General features: G+C 40.2%; 2 protein-coding genes across 11 annotated transcripts in view; both read left to right on the top strand.

The window, feature by feature from the left end:
* Positions 1-53: 53 nt before the first annotated feature.
* sorbs3 (sorbin and SH3 domain containing 3) lies at positions 54-20,931 on the top strand. 6 transcript variants are annotated; one of them, XM_086174354.1, is made up of 21 exons: positions 54-244; positions 7,492-7,559; positions 8,293-8,430; positions 8,592-8,664; positions 8,767-8,900; positions 9,074-9,137; positions 10,129-10,167; positions 10,245-10,332; positions 10,988-11,096; positions 12,236-12,289; positions 12,436-12,543; positions 13,144-13,199; positions 15,082-15,137; positions 15,672-15,730; positions 15,895-15,941; positions 16,151-16,265; positions 16,354-16,479; positions 17,498-17,599; positions 18,095-18,183; positions 18,272-18,378; positions 19,591-20,931. In XM_086174354.1, the coding sequence occupies exons 2-21, from the start codon at positions 7,548-7,550 to the stop codon at positions 19,650-19,652; spliced, it is 1,638 nt and encodes a 545-aa protein (XP_086030480.1). In that variant the 5' UTR covers positions 54-244; positions 7,492-7,547; the 3' UTR covers positions 19,653-20,931. The 6 variants fall into 6 exon arrangements, with proteins under 6 accessions (XP_086030480.1, XP_086030477.1, XP_086030475.1 ...); XM_086174351.1 differs by having other exon boundaries at positions 55-244; positions 17,498-18,007; positions 20,188-20,931; XM_086174349.1 differs by having other exon boundaries at positions 56-244; positions 17,498-18,007.
* Positions 20,932-21,971: 1,040 nt separating this feature from the next.
* Positions 21,972-23,997, top strand: part of pdlim2 (PDZ and LIM domain 2 (mystique)) — a 34,323-nt gene continuing 32,297 nt past the window's right edge. For 3 of the 5 annotated variants that reach the window (XM_086174000.1, XM_086173997.1, XM_086174002.1), the window contains exon 1: positions 21,972-22,178. The gene's annotated coding sequence lies outside the window, so the exon portion shown is untranslated. Of the gene's footprint in view, positions 22,282-23,997 lie in introns of all 5 variants that reach the window. The other 2 variants (XM_086174001.1, XM_086173998.1) reach the window with 1 other exon arrangement.

Genomic DNA, 23,997 nt, shown 5'->3' with positions numbered 1-23,997 from the left:
CACATGCAATCCTAAGTCATTGGCACACAGACACACACAGACACACACACACACACGCCTACAGACGCCCCGTCAAACATTCGGACCCATGCGGAATCATTCGCCAAAGATAAAAGACAGCTTGATAAAGAGAGAGGGCAGGGCAAGAGAGAGAGAAGACAAGCGTTGTTTCCCTCCTCTTTCTCCATTCACTTCCTCCTTTCCTGCGCTGTAGAGAGCTCACTGCTTACCCCTGCACTCATCTGTAAGTACTTCAAAACTTGTGTTGCAACTTCTCACCTCGGGTTAGACTCGGGAGTGGTATCACAAGGAAGTAGATATTAAGAAATCAAAGAGTAAAAAAAAAAAAAAAAAAAAGAAGCTTTGTGTCATCAACAAACTTTTCCATATCATGTTGTTGTTGTTGTTGTTGTTGTCCCTCTTGGCTCAGTTGTGATATTGGTAACACACTGAACAGGCTTTATATCTATTCTGTTCTGAAACCTATTACAGTACATCGGGTTTGTAATGATTATCCGACAAAAAGCTCAAGCTCTGGTTTACTTTCTTAGCTTTAGATTATTGTCTCGTGTAAATAAAACATGTATTTATTCATTCATATTGATCAATTCACTGTATTCCACTGAATAACAAGCATCCTCGAGTAGTAGGTGGCATAGAGACGTGAGACAAATGTTTGTTTTTCTCACTCAACACTATGAAGCACACAGATTGAGCATAATATGTTGTTTGCTGCTGAAAAAAAAAAACCCTGATGCTCCTGAGGATATTCAAGTGGGTTGCTTGCGACACACGTGACCTGTATTGAATGATTATCAGACTTTGGTATCTTTTATTTGGGTTAATGGTTCTTCACCTCTGGACTCAAACTCAAACTTTATATCATGATCATCAAACGTGCTTGCGGTCTCTTTCTTAACACAAATTAGAGGTACGGTAATTAAAAAGTGCCTAGAGAAAAGCCTATAGCCTTTGTTATGTAACAGATTTATGTGCTGGCTTGTTCACTTAAGGAATCTGCGGCTATCAGTCTTTTAATGAGCATCACTGCAACTCTGCTTGAGCATAGTGACATCGTGTGAACAGACAGTGGTGGGCTTTTACAGCATGATGAGAAGGTACTGGAACTCATCTATGGACCAAACATGAGCGAATCCGTTTTTTCCTTATATCGCAACCTAATAGTGTACCAAAAAATATGATAAAAAAGGATGACAGTGTGCTTTTTGGTACAGAAGATGAGACAAAATGAACAAGGATCTAATGTGGGAGAGGAGTGGGTCCAAGGCCAAAGCAGCAATCACCTCTTGCGTGATTACCTCATTTAGAGTGACAGGGTGTTAGATGTGGTCACAGCAGGGAGAAAGTTGGCTCTGGTAGGACACAGATTATGAGGGAGTCTCAACCTTAAACCTGCGCTGACAAACTTGCCCCGCAAGTTCAGCAGCTTAGCTGTTAAGCAAAATAAACTGGTAAGCACTGCAGCCTCTGAAAAAGGATACGTACAAAGCCAAACCACTGAATTATTAAAAAGAATTGGGCCTTTATCATCCATCGAAGACACACTGAGGGACAGCGACTACTTGCTGATGAATATCGCTTATTTTGCGTAATCTTAGGGATTAACGTTGGTCTAAAAATAAATCTGATTGTTTTTGTATGAAAGATTACTCATTTGTGGCAAGGACATTGCCGCCGCAGTCATTTTCAGGTTTTTCTTCACTGGAATGAGCCATGGCCAAACGTGAAATCTTAGTTTTACTTTGGTGAGTAGTCGCTATAAAACCAATTGGAGGATTCTGAATCAGGATTAATTCATTTTGGGCTGATGTTTGACCCTGTAGCATCACTTTAGACGCTTGTCAGTCTTGAATCTGAATGCTGATTGACTCCCCCCCACACACGGGAAACACTTAAATTTAGTCTCCTCTTATTTATTTCACCTTGATGATCCAATGCAAGGTATTTGTTTATGATCATAAAAGAAAAGGTAGCGGGAATGTGGCGAGCTGTGTGCTGTAGTGAGATGAGTCTGAAATAGACCTATTGGAAAAGAAAGAGCTCCTATTCTCCTTTTGTGCCTTTGGCTTACCAGGAATCCTGGCCTTTTCACAAACACATGAACACGAGTACACGAGAGTTACAAATGAGTGAGGCAAGGTATGTCGTGACTGAGCAGTGTCTTGGATTTAGATGTGACAGACTATTTGCATTCCCCTTTCGTTAACCTCGGGCTGTGAAATATCACCTTATTATAACAATAGGGCTTCTTCACAGAAAGAAGTGTCCTGGACCAACAAGCCAAGACCAGGGTGCCTTTTGAACAGGGCCGAAAGGGTTGCTATGGTGATACTTGTCAACTGGGAAGTCCTCTGCAGAGGTAGGCAGGGTGAGGGAAGGGGGATGAGAGAAAGACAGAGGCAGAGGAAACTAGAGAGAGAGAGAAATGGATAGATAGAGCGAGAGAGAGAGAGTGAGAGACAAAATGCCTAGTGGACGCTTCATGAGTGTGACAGAGTAAGTAGCGAGGGTCTCGGAAGGTTCACGTGTGCAGCAGAGGCAGGCTGACGGAGGTGTGAGTCTACTTGTGGTACAATTTTGAAGGTGAGTACTTTCGCCCTCCTAAACCTCATTTTGAGATGTAACATCAGGTTGGCGATGTACAGCACAAGCGTGTCTGTTTTGCATGTGTTTTTAAAGTTGAGTAATCTGGCTGTTCCCCCTGAACTGATGTACCTTTATGTCTAGATTATGGGATGCTGTTAACAGAACAGAGAAAAATAAGCTGTCCGGCACATCCATGAGATGTATGCTTTTTAAATTTGAAACACTCAGGTGGTAGTGGAGGTGAGAACAGCTGTGAGTTGCAGAGAGAGAGGGCACTGTGTTTCCCCACATGTCATCCCTCATTGTTCTGCCCAGTGGGTATGTGTGCAATCAAAACTACACACACTGTGACGTAATCTGGAGTTCTTTCCAAATATTTTCCTGTCCTGCTCCAGATAGTAAGTCTAATGGCTCACTGATGGTGCAGACATCACTGGACGCTCTCCTTACTGTCAGGGTGATTTCCTCAGCTGCCTCTGATTCCCTTTGTGATATTACTTAAGGTTCAGGTGCTAGTCTTTACATACACAAACTGCTCTCAGGTTTAAGTATGCAGGTTGACAGCCATGAGAAAGTGTCAGATTTTTCCCTCAGCGCTGTTTTTTTGGAATTTGTATATTGTCATATGTGAACTTGTAGGTTGTTCTTAGACTTTCCTCTTGACAAATCTACTTACAACAGCTATTTTTCAAGTAGGATGTGAATGATTTACACACTGTTTCTCGTAATGCAAACTTCTGATGGGACAAGATTTGGATCAGTGCTGGCAGTAAGAAGCTGTGATTTATCGGCACGCAGTTCCTCCAGGCGAGTTATCCCTTCACTATTGACAAGAAGCACACATACTCCTCTTGCTTCTCAGTCTGGAGGAGCACCATACAAGGAGATAAAACACTTCTCTCCTGATAAATGTGTGTATCCCCCAATAACCGCATATCATAAACTTGCGCCTCCAGGTCCTTGTATGGGCTCTGTTGGTGTTCACGCATGTGCTGAGGTGCAGAAGGGCAGCGTGGTTGGAAAGCAAACTTGCAGGACCTCCAATGCCCCGCATTACAGCAGCATGACTCACGCAGTATGTTTGGAAATTAAAGATAACTATCATACTTTTAAATACTTTTGGAAAATGTTATAAGGCAGGAAATTTCCTATCTTATATCTTTTTTGTGTGTTGACTAAGACTTTACCCAATGGACTTGTTTCAAAGTTCTCTTGTTAATAGGAAATGTCAATAGTTTTTGATTCCATTTATATATGAAATATTGATATTTTCCAGTTTGTAATAATTAAAATAATGCGGGCTAGAGCTCACAAATGTATCCACCTAAGGCAAACTGTGAGATCCCGTTAGTCGCTTTTCTTCATGTAGTAAACACATCCACACATCAGACAGGACTTACCAAAGCGCGATGTTAATAAGTTACTAGCTCAACAACCCTAATAGAGAAGCACAACACAAGGCTTCTGATAATGAATGCAAATGAGTCTGCAAGTGGCAGCTGGATTTTTTATGGTTAAAGAGTTCTAAGGCGGCATCTGTGCTGTCACCTTGACAGCCCAACTAAGAATTAGAACAATGCTGAAATCTCTAAATATGATGGACAGGGGGGGTCATTGCATACAAAGACAACTGTATATTTGATTATATCCCTCTGCTGAGGCTAGGAGATACTGCAAGAGAATAGAGTGATGATATCTGTATGGTGTTTTAATTCATTTAAAAGACATACTGACTTGTTTGCAAGTTCAATGCCATTGGTTACCATCAGTGAAAACGGTATTGTTAGTGGATTCACTGTTAAGTTCTTTTTTTTTTTAAATTTAAGTGTGACAGTTTTGTTTCACAGAAAGTTACTCTTTAGTATGACACATCATTTATTTCTATTCATAGCTGTGAAAGTGTCCCTTTGTGATTTACAGGAATCACAAGGGTGTGGTGAAGTTCACTGACCTTGTTACTGCTGAGTACATCTGCTCTGGCTCAGCAATTTCAGATAACAGCATGGTGTCTCATCTGCTTTTTTTTTTTTTTTTTTTTTTTAAAAAAAGGGAAAAAAAAGTTTGTGCCTCATCCTAGAGACCTGCATTGATTTTTTTTCCATAATCAATATAAAAAAAGCTTTTTCATGAGATTATGACCTCTGTGCTGAGGCTCAGCGACAGCTGGCTCCATGCTTTGAGGGACCGGATGAGTTTCCTGGGGAGAAACTGCCAATTTTAAATCCCAAGATTCTCATTCAGCATGTCCTTATCCATCCTGGGATTGACTTTGTATAATATGCAAGAATGACCTGTGTAAAGCAGACCAAAGGAGGAATTCGGAGTTGTCAGAAATGTCTGTCGCTTACAGTATTTGCGGTTTAGTTACATCTGCATCTTTATGGCTGTTTTTTTTTACTTCATACAAAATGTTTCCAATGTGAAAATGCATATCTCACCTAGCAGGGGAGTAACTTTTACAGTCTTCGCCTCTGCTGTCAAATCGGTAATTACTAAAATATGCACTGGGCATTCAGAGTAAAGTAAGAGAGAGACAGAAAGCTACAACATTTTTTTCTTTAGATATTGAGACTGATTTTTCCTTATTAGGTAGGATTGTTTGGTGCTCTCAGAGGGGAAATACGTGCAGCGCTTGAGGATTTCACAGCAGGATGTTGATCTCCAGAGAAATGAAACACAGATCCAATGTTTGGACATAAGCTTAGTCATCGTGTTGCTATATCAATGATTTTTTTTTCCGCCTCTGGGACCGTGCACAGATTATCAGTTAATTTGAATAAGGAAATGTTTAGGAATAACAATATATCAATGTAGGGGCTTGGAGCAGTTGACTTGTGGGGGAAGTTGTTGATAACGCGGGCAGCACAGCAATCAAAAGACTGGTGGTTTGATTCCTGGCTGTTCCTGTCTGCATAACACTGAATCCCCAGTTCTCCCGATGGAATGGTGGTGGAATGAATGTGGGGTCCAATGTAGTGCTTTGAATTGCAAGGTTATGTAAGTGGAGAGCATTTACTTATTGTTACTGTCAAGGATTATCTTTTCGTGTTGCATGATGGCATAAATGGTCCGAATGAATAGAATGTGTTTTGTCATCTGATCAACACACAAATTATTATATATTGTAAGAAAAATGAGTTATTTAAACCTTTATTGCAACCGCAAAAAAAAACTTTACTTGCTATTTATGCTTAATTCACAAAGATTAAAGATACATTATGTCTACTTTGGCCAAGTTTTAAACCAAGATGCTGATCCAAATGAACCTTACACACAGTCGTAAATTTGACGTAAATATATAAGAAAAAAATAAATAAAAAAAAGATAATTTTGATTTCACTGCTAGGTGTTTTGCTAGTAGGTCAAAGTGTTTTTATTTATCATAAACCGGGTCTGTTGTTTTTCACATTTGAGATAAAATGCCCCATGTTATTAATGTGCAGCAGCATGTAGTACACACTAGAAAGCTTGTGGAAAAATTAGAATTTGGTCATTCTTGGATGGACGTTAAAATTAAAGAGAATTATACATTTCAATCCTGAGACTTTTATTCCGGCACAGCTGACATATTACCAGCTGGCTGTGACACTGCTTGGTGATGAGAGGTCTTCCGTCTTAGCATCAGATATGTTATTGTTTTCGAGGCAGACCTCTGGCTCCCATTATCTTGCAGTTATATAACATAGACCATGACATTGTTATGTGCTGGATAGGAGCATTGATTCTATTAGTATATGGGCTCTGTCTTGTCTCCTCATCTAGTGAGACACAGAGTGTATACAATGTTCTTGGTCTTGACCACAATAATAATAGACCCTAATGCTAAGCTGCAAATGCCACATGGAAAACTCATCACTCCAAATTATGCTGGACAACTGTCATTCTGTTGTAGTCATGCTCACACTCGCCAAGCTGCAGAGCCATAGTTTGCACCAAAACAGGAAACCTCAGGAATTCTTATATCAACCCCATTATCGGATTCTACTTGGTTTTGGCACAATATTGGATGTGGATTGATTATAAAACGGAAAGATCATTGTGAAATGAATGACTAGAGAGACAATGCAGTAGAGTAGCTGGGGTTTCGATGCCAACTGTGTTATCGTTGGCCAATTACACACTCAATATGAGAGCCTGTCTAATCCAGGAAAGGAAATGACCTCCTCTGTACTGCCCACAACTCTGATGTTGAAACAGCAGCCCTAATCTGTTTCCCTGAGGTGTGGCTGATTAGGAGCTGGCTTCTGCTTCTCGCAGTTGACCTTTGCGATCATTCGTCCCCTCAAGTACATCTTATTAGGTCACCTTTATTAGGATAAATGGGTTGAGTTGGAAAAGCATATGAGTATTTCATTGTTTCTATCGGGTTTTTCCAATAATAGCAGAGAAAAGCGATGCTAACTTTCCCTCGAAATAGATGTGAGAGGACGAGAGAACTCTTTTCACACTACCCTGATGTGAAGTGAAGTGTGATTTATGACAGAGGGGCTTTACAACAAACAAAACAAAAGAATTGCACTGCACACACATCCTGCATGCACATCTGTGTACACTGTTTTCACTGACATGTATAGACCTTGACTCTGTATATTATATTTCCTCGGCTACCACAGCAAGATTCAACAGTTAGGGTTATTGCTTTACTGGTAAAGAGCGTGGTGTGAGGGGAATGGCGTAAACTGAAAAAAGACATGTCAGGGGCCAATAAAGTCTGGAATTTTTCACCGTATAAAAATCTTAATTTGATAAATGGTGTATTTGGCCATTTATGTGCACTACATGGCTTCATAAGTACATTTCAGAGATTCCCTGCAGATTCCAAGAAAAATACATTTAGCACCATTTGTATTTTACATTTTAATCATATGTTTGTTTCTTTTGCAGGTTCTTTGGATGCTGCGTATGAATTTGCCTCATAGTGGGACAAGATAGTAGATCTCATGCAGTCTCAGGTAACCCCTTCTGAATTACGAAAAATGCTGACATCACTTTCTGATGCAAATCACTGTCTTAGAAAACCACACCGGTCCTGGTCTGTGTCACAAGATTTCGCCTTCGGATGAGGACGGAGATAACACCTTGAGCTCTACCACAATACAGAGGGGTTTTCCCATGACCCCCCTTTGGCAACCACACAAGAGGTCCAAAGCACCTGATTGAAATAAATGGGGTGTTTCTCAAATGAAGAGTTAGCACGGCCATCATTAAGTGGTAGTAAAAGATCACCATGGAGACAGCAAGAGTTCAGCTTACCCTGCTGGACCCTGGTTGACATCGCTGACCCTTTTCCAACCCCTCTGGCCCCCAGCTCTGCCTCCTGGTTGCAGAATGGGGAGGCCTGGTGAATAGGGAGTTAATGGGTTCATAATGGTCCTCTCCTGTTTCATTGCCTCCACTCAGCACCCTGAATGAGGCCTTTCTACGGTTGTGGCAAGAGAGATGATGAAGTGGGTGGAACACAACTTCCCACTGGTTCTCCTTTAAATAAATTAGAAGGCCTTTTTATCTCAGGCTTCCCTGCAGAGGCCAGTTATTGTCTAGGGAATAGTACAGCTGCTAACATGTTCAAATGACATCCCACGGAGAGTGATGTTTACCCAGAGCCAACAGGAGGACATGACAAGGGCAAAGTTCACACATTGTTTTTGTTCATTCATATTTCTCACTTCCTTTTTTTTGTGCCAGGGTGTAGAAGAGGTTGGCTCTGGTCATCAGATCCTAACATCTCCAGAGCTAACTCAGGAGGTGATAATCACCCCTGGACTCCCCACTCCACCTCTCAGCCCATTCCGCTCCACAAGGCTGTCATCTGGAGAATATAAGGTACATAAATGTATTTGAGCTTCTCGGTCGTGACGCCGAGGGAAAGCCTTAGAGAAAACAAGTGCTCCTCCCTGTGGAAAAATGTTGTATCAACGCAATGCAACTGCGCTTCAGTCGCCAACGCTATGTGCATTGACTAATATTTAAAACTTTCCCTGAAGGTATCAGAAGTTAATGGAAGCCGCCAAACTACTCTCAGCTTTGGATCATATTATGGACCTTCACAAACTTATGGTAAGGCTGCGTACGTCATTGTTTACCTCAAAAATATCATGAAACTTATAATGATGAAGGGTGGCTGAGTACATTTATATTCATGACATCTTTATAACTAAGGGGGGCTGACAAACGGCATCCAGGCCTCTTCCTCTCTACCAAATAGCCAGGGTCCCACAGGGGAGGAAAGGCTTATCAAATTCTCTGGAATCGGCCCAGTGGATGAGACAGGGATGCCCATTGCCTCCAGATCAGTAAGACACAGGAAACGATTTTCCTCATTGCTTGTCTTTTTTTTTTTTTTTCTTTCCCTTCAATTAGATCATCATCCATCAACATACTGTTTTTCCCAACTCCTAATTTGTCAGATCTGTTTTCTTTCTGCACGACCGTCTTTTTTTTTTTTTTTTTTTTTTTCAAACACCAGAGTGTAAACAAGCCCAGAGATTGGTACAAGAGCATGTTCAGGCAGATTCACAAGAAGGCAGAAGGTAAGAATGTTTGTCCTCCTTCACATTTAATATATTCACTCCAGTGCAATGTATGGTACATGCAGCAACTACTTTATTGCGCCAAGCAACATGTGATGAAAGACCCCTTAAGTTTCATAGCTTTAACAATGTTTCCTGTTTATTCTCACCTCCTCTCATATCAAGTGGCCTGCTGGAGTCACCTATCATTTATTTAATATAAATGTGTTTCCTGTCATTTTTGGGGTTATCAAGACCAGAACTCTGGATTGTGGGGTTTTTATTCTAAAGGGTGGAAAATGTTATACCAGGTACAATAACGAATACTTGTGCTCAAGTAGAAGTTGATATACTGTCAAATTACTGAACAACAAGTTAAGGCACTCAAGTTAAAAACTACTCCACCTGAAAATGAAACATTAACTTGTTTTTTTTAGCTAGTATTAGTTACTTGTTAACCTGTTAGTGGGAGGTATTAAAGGGGAAATCCATGCAGAAAATATATACCATTTGAGAAAATCTATGTACATTTGTTTTGTACATAAATATAGAGACAAGGGATGGATTGTCTTAAATGTCAAAGAATACTAACAGTACTTTTGAACCTTTATAGAATACGTAATCCATCCATCCATCCATCCATCCATCCATCCATCCATCCATCCATCCATCCTCTTCAGCTTATCCTGCGCTCATGGTCGTTGGGGGAAATAGATAATATCTCTTGTAAAATGTAGCTACTGCTGGAAAGAGTACTGGAGTGGTTAATTTAGGTGACACTTTCATTTCTGAAGTATTAAACTAAGACTAAAACTACTAGGGCTTAAAAACTACAAGTACAACAAAATGGCTTCATAACAGTAACACAAGTCCCTGTGAATTCTCACTTTCACCCCAGTGTTATTATTGCCTTCTGAGGTGCGTTCTTGAGAGGGCTATGAGTGGATGCGAAACAAAAGTGTTATTGAGAGAATTATATGATAAGGATGTCTGTGGTGCTTTTTTTTTTCAGAACTTGAAGCCGGGGAGTCAGAGGATTGGCTGTCTGAACGTAAGTGAATGAAATCCATTTTTTTGTCTAATTCTGTTACAGTATTAGTTTTTACTTTAAAATAAACTCATCTGCAGGGTTCCAGTTATCAGACAAAGCAGGGGAACATAATGAAACAAACAAGAACCTCTTCAGATTAACACCACATGGTGCCTTACCAGATTGGTGAGTTAATGCAATGTGGCTGCCTCAGGGTTGCACGGAATATCCCAGCATCCACTGGGAGCAGGCAGGCAAGCCGCTCGTCCATTAAATGGCACAATCTGATAGACTGTTGAATTCCACATCTACGGGCAACTGGACATGTTCTCGAGAAGCACGCTTTTCACATTTTGAGCCAAACTGCGAACAGGTGTACCATGAAGGGACTTAACAGGAGCTCCTCTTACATGAGGTGACCGCATCGAACTTCCTGGCCTCTTTGTTAAATTAATCCCCATTTAGTTGGAAATCTCATCGGCACAGTCATAGATAATAATCGCGACAAAAAAAAAAAAGACTAGACGGCTGTGTGTTACATAGAATATTCACATAACGGGAAATATTGAACATTTATTGAGCATGTTCTGGGGGTTTACCGTTCAGCCAGACTTATTTCTGTGTACTTATTTTGTGATAATATGTCATCTAGTCGGCGTTGTCAACATGCTGGTACGATCATCAATTGTTACACCAGACTGCAGGTATATCTTATACAAGCAAAGAGGAGGGGGGCATGTGGGACCGACAAGTTTGGATTTGTTGTTACAGGCAGTAACGACAAAGCCACGATTGAGTTGCTGTCTATGGTGCGTGTGTGTGTTGGGGTGTAATGTTTCAGGAGCGAGGATGTAGATAAGCTATCAGACCCAGGAAAGCAGCAGCCTCAACCGAAGAGCATTTTCGACTTTGAGCCCGGACAGCATGCCGCCTCTGAGAACCACAGCAAGGTACAGCCTCACACCCACTCGCAACTGATTCTTTCTAAAATCTTAACCCGAGGATGTGTTCAGCTTGACTGCCGATGCAGGTAATACTTCGGGTTCCTTTGTAAAGCTGGAGTTCTTTCATTCCTATTTTTTGACATTTACCACATAGACTTTGCCATATTGTTTTGCATGTTTCTAAAGCATCCAGACACTATGGTAACTCATTGGACTAATGTTTATACACGCCGGTGTGTTTCCTGAGCAAAAATCTCTACAGTTGCAATAACTTTGAGAAGTTGCAGCGATGTCTTAGACACGGTGCACATTGTGGCTTGCGTCTGCACTTGTAAGGAAAAGGAATCTTTGTCTCCTTTCCCCCCCGCGGGAGCAGAGGTGTCTTGTGATTTGCATTATGGTGTTAACCTCTTGTGGTGTGTAATGGCTCACAGCATGGACATTTATTTAATTTCCTCTTTATGGCAGCAGCTGATCTATGACCTGAACAGCATTTAGAAAATCATTGGATGGATCTTACCAGGTGTTACTCTACTTCACAATGACATTATAGTCTATGAATGTAGCAAAGATGACTAGCAGCTGAGGGGACGGCCTTGGCCCATTCAGCCAAGGTTTCATACAAAAAAGAAAAAAAAACAACCAAAAACTAACAACGAGACCGGAGGAGGATCTTCCCAGCAAAGCCTTTTTTAGTAAAACTAGATCAAATGGAGGAGAGATGGTGAAGGGGATTCTCTTTTAAAGACACACTTTTATGTGACCCCAGGTCATGTTGGGATTACATTGTTATATCATCCAGTTGTTAGCGATACAAAATAAAACTATAGAGGGCTAATATTACTTGTTCTACTATTGGCAGACTTCTACAGCTTCATTTTTCAAATACATTTTTGACAGAAACTGGGGACAAAAAACAGGTACTTTAACATTTTTCTGTTTTGAAAAAGATAGCTTTGCCTTTTATGTTTATTCTCAAACATTTTTGGGAAAAGTTGGAACGGTTAGAAAACTTGCATCACCGGAATGAACGCACTTTCACTCGGAAAACATTTTCTTAAAAAAAGGAGACTGGTGATCAAAGTGAGTCTCGTAGCAACGCTATGACAAATCTATTTCTGTTTTTTGATTTTTTTTGTCTTCAGTATATTCCGCCACCAAAGAAACAACCAGAGAGACCCAAGTCCACTTCGATCGAGGTGAGCCGTCTTTCTGCACTCTCTCTGCACAGAGTTCATGCTTCCATACACCATCAAAGAAAAGGGACGCCATTAGCTCCAGACTGTATCACTACACTGGATTAGTCTCTTAATTTTGCCCTTCCAACTCCCTAATTTGGGCTCAGGCCAGTCTGGTCTCTGAGCTGAGTCGGTTTGAGGCTGAGTTGGACTCGGAGATCCAGGGCCTGGAGAGGAGACTTTCCCAGAAGAAGAAACGTCAAGGCCAGGGTGAGGTACTGAGCCACCCTCTTGAATTTCTTTGCTGAAGCATCCCTCCCGACCCCACCTTGCAGAATTCCCCAACCACTTGCACCTCTACTCTCCCGCTACCAATGAAGACTCCCAGTGAACCCCTGCTTTCTAGCTTTGATCAAGTTTGCTGTGTTTCCTCTAGATGACAGCTATGGAATCACCTGCCTGCCTTGCTCTGTGATTGATCTTCATAAATCCCTGCCTGCAAGATCCCCAATCCCACCCCATCCCCCGACACCCCATCCTACTCAGTTACATCTGGCAGCGAGAATGAAATGGAAAATAGTCCCGCGGATGATATCACCAATTATTACTTCTAGTCCATCTTCATAGATTGACCAAGATGTCGATCCACTACAGGGTTGAATTTAGGTTTTCAACCGTTACAAATCTGATGAAATCACTGGCAGCTCAAACTGATCTCGAGTGGTGGTGTTTGCGATCCAAGGAACATAGGACCCAGGGGATTTCTAACTCCTGTGGGAGTGGTTACCACCTCTACTGTGTCTGAGATGTTGAGAAATTTTCTTGCAGTTATGAGGTTCAATGGGCTGTGTTAACTGTTTTTTCTCTGTCTTCAGGAGGCCAGATATACGAATCCAGTGGTCGCCGTAAAGACCAAGACCCCAAGCTTCAGGTCAGTTACTGCATTCAAGAAGATTATATTTGCTGCAGGTTACAATGATAACTTTTATCAAGTATGTGGTTTTCCAAATCACTTTTTGCTTGTTTGGTTTGTGTTGATAAGGTCCCTTTTCTCAGAAATCTTTACATATTTCCTGATATCATTTAAAGCTCAAGAGTGTTCATTTGCTATTAAACGCTAGTACAACTGTTGCACCACTGCAAGTGCATTCAAGACTCACGAATAGATGGAAAGAGTCCTTAAATAACTATGGATTAAAAATCATGATATTTATAAAGGACTGTTTATCCTTTTTAAGAAAGGTTTTTATCTTTATAAAAATCCCACCATGCTGAGGAAATTTTGTGCAATAGCAGACGATACATACCTTTATCTTTCATCTCAAATACTACTAATAAGGGGAATTGTTTTAAACAAAGCTACATACAGCGTAAGAGGGTCACAGAAATAACAGGGTCAGTAATCATATAACAGAGCACCTCTAAGCCCTACAAACAACAATTTAATCCGTTTTGTTGTTGCCTTGTCAAATGAGTTCTAATATACCTACTTCCTGTTTTTTCATGAAAATATCTGATGTGACGGGACAGAGGAGCTTTCATTAATTTACAGAGCTGCAGGACACCTGCCAGGCACTTAGTTAAAATTGAACTTTGACAGGTTTCAAGTACAATATCTGTTACTTCAGACAGCAGACTGCATTCCACATTTCTCACTGTGTAATACATTCTTGGGTGATTTTGCAGTTGTTTGCTAAGTTGAGGTCACGGTGTTTGACCCTTTCAGGGCTGGTGATTTTAGTGAGTTGTTTAAAGAGCCTGTTGCTAAGGACATGTGGAATTAAACACAAGGTGTCAAGAATGTTGTTTTCTAACTTCCTGTTTCATGATACACTGTTAAGTTGCGGGCTACTACCTTGAATAATAAACGGAAACAAAGGACAAATGCAGATGCAAGCAGGTGGGGGGGATTTAAATTTGGAATTTAATTCATGAATTAATTCAAATCAAAAGGACCCATTGTCCCGATTGTCATAGGACCTCCATGCGACCCCTTACCCCAAAACTTCAAAATTATGACAGTTACTGAAGTATTTGAAAAAGGAATATGACACACAAAAATTTCACCAGTCCTGTTGTTTTTGTGAGTTACTAGGGTATTAGTAATGAAATAAACATTAGTTGGAAACACTTTTTCATTATACTGCTGCTTTAATGACATACTGGAATGCAAAATATCCATGTCTGACGTTAGAAATGTTCCTCGTTTATTATGTGATGACAAGAAACCCTTCATATATACATCCTTGAGAATGCTGTGGACATATTCAAAATATATCAACTTCCCGAACACATTGCTAGCGTTTGTTAGTGTTGATAGCTCAGATTCCTCAACATACATAAAGCAAGAGCAGTAGAATAGTGAATGAGTGAGTGAGAGAGAGAGAGAGAGAGAGATAGGCTGTGCATTGGAGCACATCTGGTTTGCTTACTCAACTGAATGTATTTAAATTAAATGTATGCAAAAAGAAGAGGTTCAGCATGTGTTAACCGGATGTGCTATAGACATCATGAAATTCTCTGTCACTATTACTAAATCGTATTTATACTTCCCATGTCTTATATGTCCATAGCATGTGTAAGAAATATAGTCACATATGAGGATTTTAATGGTTACATATTCCATCAGGACCCTTCTTTTGGCAGACTTTCAGATAAACAGTAAAGGGTGTATCAAGGAGCATTTCATGTTATTGCTTTGAATGTTTGTTTAACTATGACCAGATATGATGCCGGTGGAAATATGACTCATATCTGAGGAATGCAGCTCTGATGTAAACACAAAAATCACGTCATTCTTATTTTGGTTTCAGCAATTTATCAGCATCGAAACATCAATCTCTTGGAAAATCATTAGCCGCCACATATGGTAAGCCATCCATCTTGTTCATCACATTAAAAATTAACATTGATACATCCCTTGGGTTGTATTGTCCATTTTTATTATCCCTGAAAAAAATAGGGTCACTCTGCCTTGTTGACGCACAACAAGACACAAGACAGCAACCTCAATGGCTATATCATTCACCGAATCACTGATTAAAGGGTTTGGTAATTCAATATACTGACAGTCCCATGATTCTCTTTCATTGCCCCAGTTGTCTTTTGTTCTAGGATCATGTTTGTAGGTTGGTTTGAGAGTGTTTTTTTATTACTGAAAGGAGCAACTGCCATTAAGGGCCTGGAAGGAAGCTTGAAAAATTTAGGAAGTTAAACATAGAAGACCTGCTGAGATAAGCATTATCCAATTGTTTTTTTTTTTTTCCTGGAAATTTGTCAGCTTGATTCAATTTAACCCTCTTCCATGTAGTAATGTTGTTGATGAATTGGTGATTGCTTGTTCGTAGCAAAGCTTGCATGACTTCAGTAATGATGCAGTTCTACCTTCACTGTTCAACATTAGAAAGTCTTCCTCCTTCAAATGAAACCATGGAACTCCCACCTAAGAAAGAAGAGAAGAAGGTATAACCTGATCATTTAATACTTGTTTTGTTGATAAAACTTGAATTGTTATTCAAAAGTTCAAATGGCTGGTGAAATAGATGTTTATTTTTAAGCCTGATACGAAATTTTTACTTTGAATAGCGATAAATTCCTCTTTGGTGGATTTCTTTGTTTCCTTTCAGATGAAGGCAGCTCGTGCCAAGTTTAACTTCCAAGCTCAATCACCAAAGTAAGTACTTCCTGTCAGCTCATTTAATAAGGTAACAATGCCAGTTTTATACACACACACACACACACACACACACACACACACACACACACACACACACACACACACACACATATATGTAACCAAAAGAAGAAATAACATACACTAAAGTACTAAATGTTGAGTAACCTAATGGGATTCTTTTATTGAGACTCACTGTGTCACTTCAGGGAGCTTCCACTACAGAAAGGTGATATTGTTTACATCCATCGGCAAATAGACAGCAACTGGTTTGAAGGAGAACATCATGGCAGAGCCGGCATATTCCCCACAGCATATGTGGAGGTATAATTCATCATTTTGCATGATATTCTTTGTTATTTTCTATTATGTCATTTTATTAAAATGACTATCTCCCCTTTGTCTTTGCTAGATTCTGCCTTCCTCCGAGAGGCCAACACCGATAAAGCCTCCCACTCTACAGGTGTTGGACTACGGTGAAGCTGTGGCTCTTTATAATTTAAATGCTGAGCTTCCGGTCGAACTATCTTTTCGAAAAGTGAGTATAAATGTTGTTGATGCGATGCTATATGTCACCCCACAAATTTGTTTTGGAATTACATCAGTTCAACAAGTGACAGGAAATGTTTCCTCAACTTTTGAACATGTTGTCATTAAATGTGGGAGCATTTTGATTAAAAGATAAAAGAGCTGAGAAAGACAGATGGTTGAAGGCCCTTCTGGCTAGTCGTACCATTGAGTGTTGATATTTGACTGAATCTTGACCTACGCTGCCACAGGCTTGTCCATTTGGTCTTGTTTCTATTTGCTGACACCAGATATTCATTTGGGATTGACATAAGCGGCCGACCAAACATTGCTCTGGGTGCAGTTGGCTACAACTGTAGCCAATCTGGTGGACAATTGGTAGGACAGCCAGTCTGTGGAAGAACCAATACAGTTTAAATTTGAACACTGACATCAGCTGATGTCATCCTAAAGATGGATTTTGGATGCCAATATTGGGTGAATTCTAAACAAAACTGTCTGACATCCTGTGCAGCATCCTTGAAACATTAAAGTCAATGATGAGACTAGATAAGTCAGTGCTTCGGAGGTCAGTTCCTGTTTTCTTTTTCCTTTTTTATTTCTATGGTCAAATCTCAATATGTATGTGAAATTTTGCATCACTTATCTAGAAGAGCACTGGAAAGCTGAATCCTTCAATTCCATTTTTTATGAATGAAGTCACAAGACCTTTCCATTGTCATATGTTACTTTGGAATCATTAATATTCATTAATATTAATATTAATATTCCCCACTGATCCTGTTGTTCTTAAGTATATTTTACTGTGGAGAAGGGCAAGTTATATCTCATCATTCAAGAACATGTTTTCATCATTTTCGGGCAATTTGTCACTCATTAATATATAAAGCCTTATCCTCCAATTTCAAAAAGACCGACTTGAATGCGTGTATATGAAAAGGCTTTTAATGTCATGTGGAATGGCCCCGAATATATGTTTTTGAGTATTTTAAATTAATTCACTATCTTTCAAAAATTGTTCTTTCGAGGGTGAAGTGATCAGTATAACCAGGCGTGTTGATGACCAGTGGTTGGAAGGAAGGATTTCAGGGACGAGCCGGAGCGGCATCTTTCCCGCCAGCTATGTTCAGGTCAACAAAATGCCCCGCACTAAATACTCCACAGATGACTACGCATTGGGCCCGATGTCTCCCGTCTCCCCCGGACCCCAGAGTCCAGGAGGTTCACTCTGCTCATCCTGCCTGCGGTCGCCGGTGTCCCCTTTCAGCACCCAGCCTGAACAGTTTGCTGCGAAACTGTCATCACCTGTGACTCACGGCAACACGGCTTCATGGTCACGCTCCCCCTTACAGTCACCTGTACCAAAAGAGACAAGCGATCAGTGGCTGCACAGTACCTCTAAAACTACATCCCCTACCAACCATTACAGTAACTGGGGTGGGACGCACTCTGCCACCCAAAGCTCTATCGCAAAGGTTGGGTCACCTTCCGCTCAGTCACCTGCACCCGCTTCCGCAACGAACCCTGACTCCACAAAGGTCACTGCATGCCCACCTGTGGTGTCGAAGTGATGCCCGTTATCGTTTTTTTGCCATACCTGACACAAGATGTCCATTTTTCTGTAGGGGGCTGCTCAGTCTAACTCACATGTTAAATCCAACTTACCTGCACAAGTGCCGAACAACTCTGTTTCCACGCCGGTGCAACGGCAACCGTATGTTTCCATCTCGCCGTTTTTCATTTAGAGCAGATAAATTGCCAAGCCCTTGGCACATTTCTAAATCTTATGTGTTCTGCTTTAGGTTCAAAGCTGTTTACAACTATAAACCCCAGAATTCAGATGAGCTGGAGCTCAGAGAAGGAGACATTGTACAAGTAATGGAGAAATGTGACGATGGCTGGTTTGTAGGTGAGGAAATGCATCACTGGTTATCTCCCGATTTTCTCTTTACTCTATCTGTGTTTCTTCCATAGAAACTTGACATCAAACTTAAACATTGTAACCAAACAGGGAAACATATTTGTAAGCAGTGCAAACGGAAGTGCTTCAAAACTATTTTATCAGTTACGATAATAGAGCATGTTGCCCTGAAAACAAACATATTCTCCGAGTGTATTGGCAGTGGCGTGAGATGGCAATTGTAGTAAAGTAGCAGTAGGACATTGCTATTATTTTCTTTTTCTATCATTTTAGTTGATATAGTCATTAGGTAACTTTTTATAGATTCCAGGAAATTTCATGTTCAGTCAGCTTTTCCCCAACTCACAACTTTTTAGATGGATTCAAACAACTCTTGTTATTTTCTGCCAATTTGTTTTCAGTAATTCCATGTCATTTTTCCAAAATAACATGGACAAAGGATTCTAAAACCAATTAAGTAAATTTTCAAAGTGAAAAAGCAAGATGTCGTAGACACCTTGTGTTCTAAGGAGGAGCTCTGTAAAATAGGATATTTATTTGTAAACTAGTATTTTTAAAACATTGAAAAAATATTTTTTTCTCTGTGGAGAAGCTGCTTATGCTTTAGTATACACTTATCAGACGATGTGACAGAAGTGGCATTTAATGACATAACTATGAAAAAGAATGTCAACATGAGTAAAGCTTTCTTTACCAAGCAAAACATCTTGTGTTGACGACTGCTGTGTGTGTTCTCCCCCCTGTGGCTATTTTGTATCATTGCAGATTTAAGTTGCAGTATTCACCCTTTAGCTTAAAATATACTGCTCAAAAAAATAAAGGGAACACTTGAACAACACAATGTAACTCCAAGTCAATCACACTTCTGTGAAATCATAGTGTCCACTCAGGAAGCAACACAGATTCATTTTGACTTGTTTTAAGGACATTACATCAAAGTTGGATCAGCCTGGAGTTTGTTTTTACACTTTAATTTTGAGTGTGATTCTTATCCAGACCTCCATGGGTTGATACAATTGATTTCCATTGATCATTTTTGTGTGATTTTGGTGTCACCACATTCAACTGTGTAAAGAGCAAAGTATTTCATAAGAATATTTCATTCATTTAGATCTAGGATGTGTTTTTTAAGTGTTCCCTTTATTTTTTTGAGCAGTGTATATACATGCTCAAACTCTGACTTTGTCCTCTTATTCGCAGGTACGTCGGAACGAACTCATGCTTTTGGAACTTTTCCTGGGAATTACGTGGCACCAGTTTGACTTCTACAATCACTGTTCAGCCTCATCCAGTCAGGCACAGAAAGCCTAAATATTCCTGCTGACACAAGCTTTTCTTGAACTTGTCACCTACAACACGTAAAACACACTTTACGCAGACCTGCATGTTCACTCCATTACCAGGATCAGAGGTGAAATCACTTCAAGTTGTCTCACCTCACCTCCCTGCATGAGTGCATGTGTGGGTTAACCTGGCACTTTGGTGTTCACACACACACACATACACACACACACACACACACACACACAGCATCACTTAAGGGGAAAGACTGAATGCTGATGATACTGTTTAAGATGCAGAGAACTGAGTGTTTCGTTCCATAACTATCTGCAGCTGCAGGAAATTTGCATTCCTTCCTAGTGACCAGCACTGTTCCCACTAAGGTCCTGCTACAGTGTGATGCTGCATTCAAGCACAGTGCCATCACAAACCACGGCTTCGAATTTTGTAATGGGATGGCAAAGTTTTCTGGGATTTTGTTAGATGATTCACTTTGCCATCAAATTTCCTCCCCAGATTTCTCTTGAGATCATTGAGAAATGGCCTTGGCAAGTTGGAGGAAACAACAGGAACGTCTTTAGATATGTTCTGAAGAAAGGAGAGCAAAAGCTTTGACATGTCATGATAGGTGTGTGATCATCCATAAGGGTATTGAGAGGAGCGAAATATTAATGCATGCACTGGTTTGGTATGTTTTGTCATTTTTTACACAATAGTCATGCACAGTAGCAAGAGCAAAAGAGAAACTAAATCATATTTGCTTTGCTGTTTAATGCAAGTTGTACAAGATTTGCGTTTAAGTTGCAATTAACTTCAGTGGTGTCTTGATCGGACCTCCTAAAAAATAAAAATTGTGATTTTTTTTTTTTTTTTTTTTTTAATGGTTCCATGTTTACCAAAGCAAATCTTTGTTCACATGCTTTTGTCTGAGGAGGTCAGGAATTCACATAGTTTTCTTGTCTCTCACTGTATATCTGCTGATTGTTACCGCTGCTTGAATAACCTTTTTTCTTGACAGCTCGAGTTATGCCAGTCGAACAAACTGTAACCCTTGTAAGACCAATTAGAGATTACTATAATGACCTATTTTTCATGATATTTCAATCACTGTAAAATTCAATCATGTCTAGTTAGCGTCAAAAATGATTGTACAGACTACAACCTTTTTATCGAAAATCAAAGTATAATATATACTTACTTTATCTCATATGTATGGTACGCAACTTTTTTAAGCTATTAAACATTACAGTGATACTCAAAGAGGCTTGTTCTTGTGCGTCTATGTTTACCCATGTCATGCAAGATAGAATTATGTCATACAGTGAAAATTATTACAATACTTTTTAAAAAAAGACCTCCACGTAACTCCCAACACTTAAAACATTATCAGTCATTTATGATGCGCTGGAGAACAACTCCAGTGCATACTGGAATTTGTGAACGTTGGACTTAAGATAGACACCGTTGCAATTTTCATGTGATTTGTAACAACCTGTGGCTGTGACAACTGCCCATAATGATTATGTGGACTTATTGTTATTATTATTATCATTATCAGTAACATTAATAATAATAAAAAAGTGTACAAAACAGTGGTGAGAACAGTGGCGTTCTATGGTTTAGAGACAGTGGCATTGAGGAAAACACAGGAAGCACAGCTGGAGATCGCAGGGATGAAGATGTTGAGGTTCTCTCTTGGAGTGACTGGGATGGATAGGATCAGCAATGAGTCCATCAGAGGGACGGCACATGTTAGATATTCGGAAATAAAGTCAGAGAGGCAAGACTGAGATGGTTTGAACATGCACAGAGGAGGGATAGTGAACACATTGGCAGAAGGATGCGGTCGGTGCTTCATGAGGTTGGAACTGTCATGCAGGCAACCCTAACGGACAACCGGGAAGGAGATTTATGGATACAGTAAAACAGGTCATGAAGTTAATTGTTGTGAGACAAGAAGATACAGAGATTACGGGTAAATGGAGAAAGTTGGTTTGCTGTAAAAACCCCTGAAGGGAGCAGCTAAAATATCATTATTATTTCTTATTATTACCCCCATGGTCATCATCACCATCATCATCATTCCCAGCTCTTGCATTTCTGATTTAAGTAGTAAATTGGGCTCATGTATAGTTGCACCTACTATTCTGCTCCGTCAGCAGGTGGCGCACGGAATCTTCTGCGGTGATTTTTTTTTTTTTTTTCTTGCGGGAAGGCAGTTGAGTTGACATTTTGCACCCTCCTCCTTCTCCTTCTCTCCTCCATCCCGCCCCCCGACACGCCCCAGGCTGGTACCAGAGTCAGGGCTTTTATTTTGGTGGCAGCACATGGCAGCAGGAGCTCGTCACGGTGGAGCGGTCGCGTGTGTCGTTGATGCGTGAAAGTTCCCACGCAAGCCGAAGGACCGGCAGCTGAAGCTTCCTGAACCCTGATCCTACCTGGACGGAGGGTCGACACCTTTCCCGCCTGATATTCGTTCCCACTTCGGATCCGATCTGCTTTGCACAGTGAGCTGACCTGTGTGTGTGTGTGTGTGTGTGTTTGTGTGTGTGCGTTTTTTTCGCGGAGCGCACTGATACTGAACAGGTGCAGAACTGTAAACTAATCTCGGTAAGTAATCTGAGTTAATTAGATTCTTAACCTAATAAACTCAAAATAAAGAAATGAAAAAAGTTGACTAAATACAAATAAAAATGTTTTATATGCCCTAATTGACCAAAGTCTGTTGGGCCTTTTATTAAGTGTCATTCACACATTTTGTTGCAGGGTTGTAATCATTTCTCCAAATGATGTGCTGGAACCTCAAAGAGAAAAAGAAAAAAAAAAAAAAAAAATCAAACAAAAACACAGCATTAAAATGAATGGCAGGGGAAATGTTGACTACACTCCCCTAGAGCTGATGACATAACTGATGGGGGATTTTAACAAAAACAAAAAAGCAAATCATAAATTAAGAGTCAATAAGAGACAGGGCTCACCTTTTAACAGCAGAGTGAGAGCAGATTTCCAGCCTCTTCATTACTTCTACTCCACGCACGGCAAAATGTTAGAGATTTCTAACCAGGTGTGGCCCAAAGAATCTTTATGGTATTTGTTAGGTTACAATGTTCTCTCTCTCTTTCCTCTGCCAAAATATTAGTGGGGAGTATTTGGTATTGGCCGACCCACCGTGCTTCAAGCCAGCTCTGTGGCTATGAAAAAATCTCTCTACTTGCCCAGTGTAACTTGGCAAACACTAGCAATGAACAGACCTTGCTGGTTTGAAAGGTGCTAAAGCGGTTAACATGTTTCTCAAAAGTCAATGTCTAGTCCAACAAGAAACGTGTGTGTGTGTGTATCTGTGTGTGTGTGCACGGCTGATGTACTCTGGTAGCCTTTGTCTTTTATCACTTTCAAATGGGTCTTCTGTCTGGTGGCTTCACTTCTGAATGAGATTTTGAGTCAGTAAAGCGAAAGGCACGGAGGACCACATCAATACTTTTGAAATACAAGTAGAAGTGGATTTCCTTATGAAAAAAAAAATCTCCGGTCCAAGAAATTATTTTGTATCGTTATATTGTTAGTCTGTGGTTTGGATGAAGTAGGTCTATTTTTTTTTTTTCTCCTTACCTCCTTACAAGGCAGGAAGCCTGGATTACCAGATGTAACTGAAAAGAAGAGCAGTTTTCTGTCTAAACTGAGGCCTTTTCACATCAAATGAAACTATCTAGAAAAAAAAAACGCAGCCCCGGAACAGACAAATGCCTTTGCTTTCTGATCATCAGGCGAGATTTTGAATAGGTTGAGCTTAACTGTCTCAACAGGATGTTTCCAGACAATATGCAATGAAAAGTTGCATTTGTGTGTGATATGTCACGGGCTGGATGGTGCGCATTGAGGATGTGGTGAACTCTCTGGATGACTAGGCAGCAGTGTGAAGTCTCTTTAGTGTGTAGAACCAGTAACCTGATTTTTTTTTAAATTTTTTTAGATGATGTAGATGCATTTTGTATGCGCTAGACTCCTTGTCTTACAGATTGTGCTATACAAGTATTGCTCTGTTAAAAAAAAAAAATATATTGCAGGAGTTCCTTTAAATGAATGCAGGGAGCTGTTATATTTAAAGTTCATAATGCATCCATAGTATCGAGACCTACCCTTTTTTTCCCTCCTGAAAGGGCGTAACAAAAAAAAAAAATTACAGGTAGGCCTCAGTCTATGATTATTTTGATGCCATATGAGCTTTTAATGATAACAGCCTTTGAAAGTCATTGGCCAACACCCTTGCATGCATCATATTGTCTAATTTCCCTCGTGATTGCTATTAAACCTGACCAGTTGAGTGTG

Source organism: Fistularia commersonii, chromosome 26 (genome assembly GCF_037954325.1).
Source record: "Fistularia commersonii isolate RoL2024-O1a breed Wild chromosome 26, RoL_Fcom_v1.0, whole genome shotgun sequence".
In the NCBI taxonomy this organism is placed as follows: Eukaryota; Metazoa; Chordata; class Actinopteri; order Syngnathiformes; family Fistulariidae; genus Fistularia; species Fistularia commersonii.
Note: the sequence above shows the minus strand (reverse complement) of the source record. Positions and strands in the feature narration are given on the sequence as shown.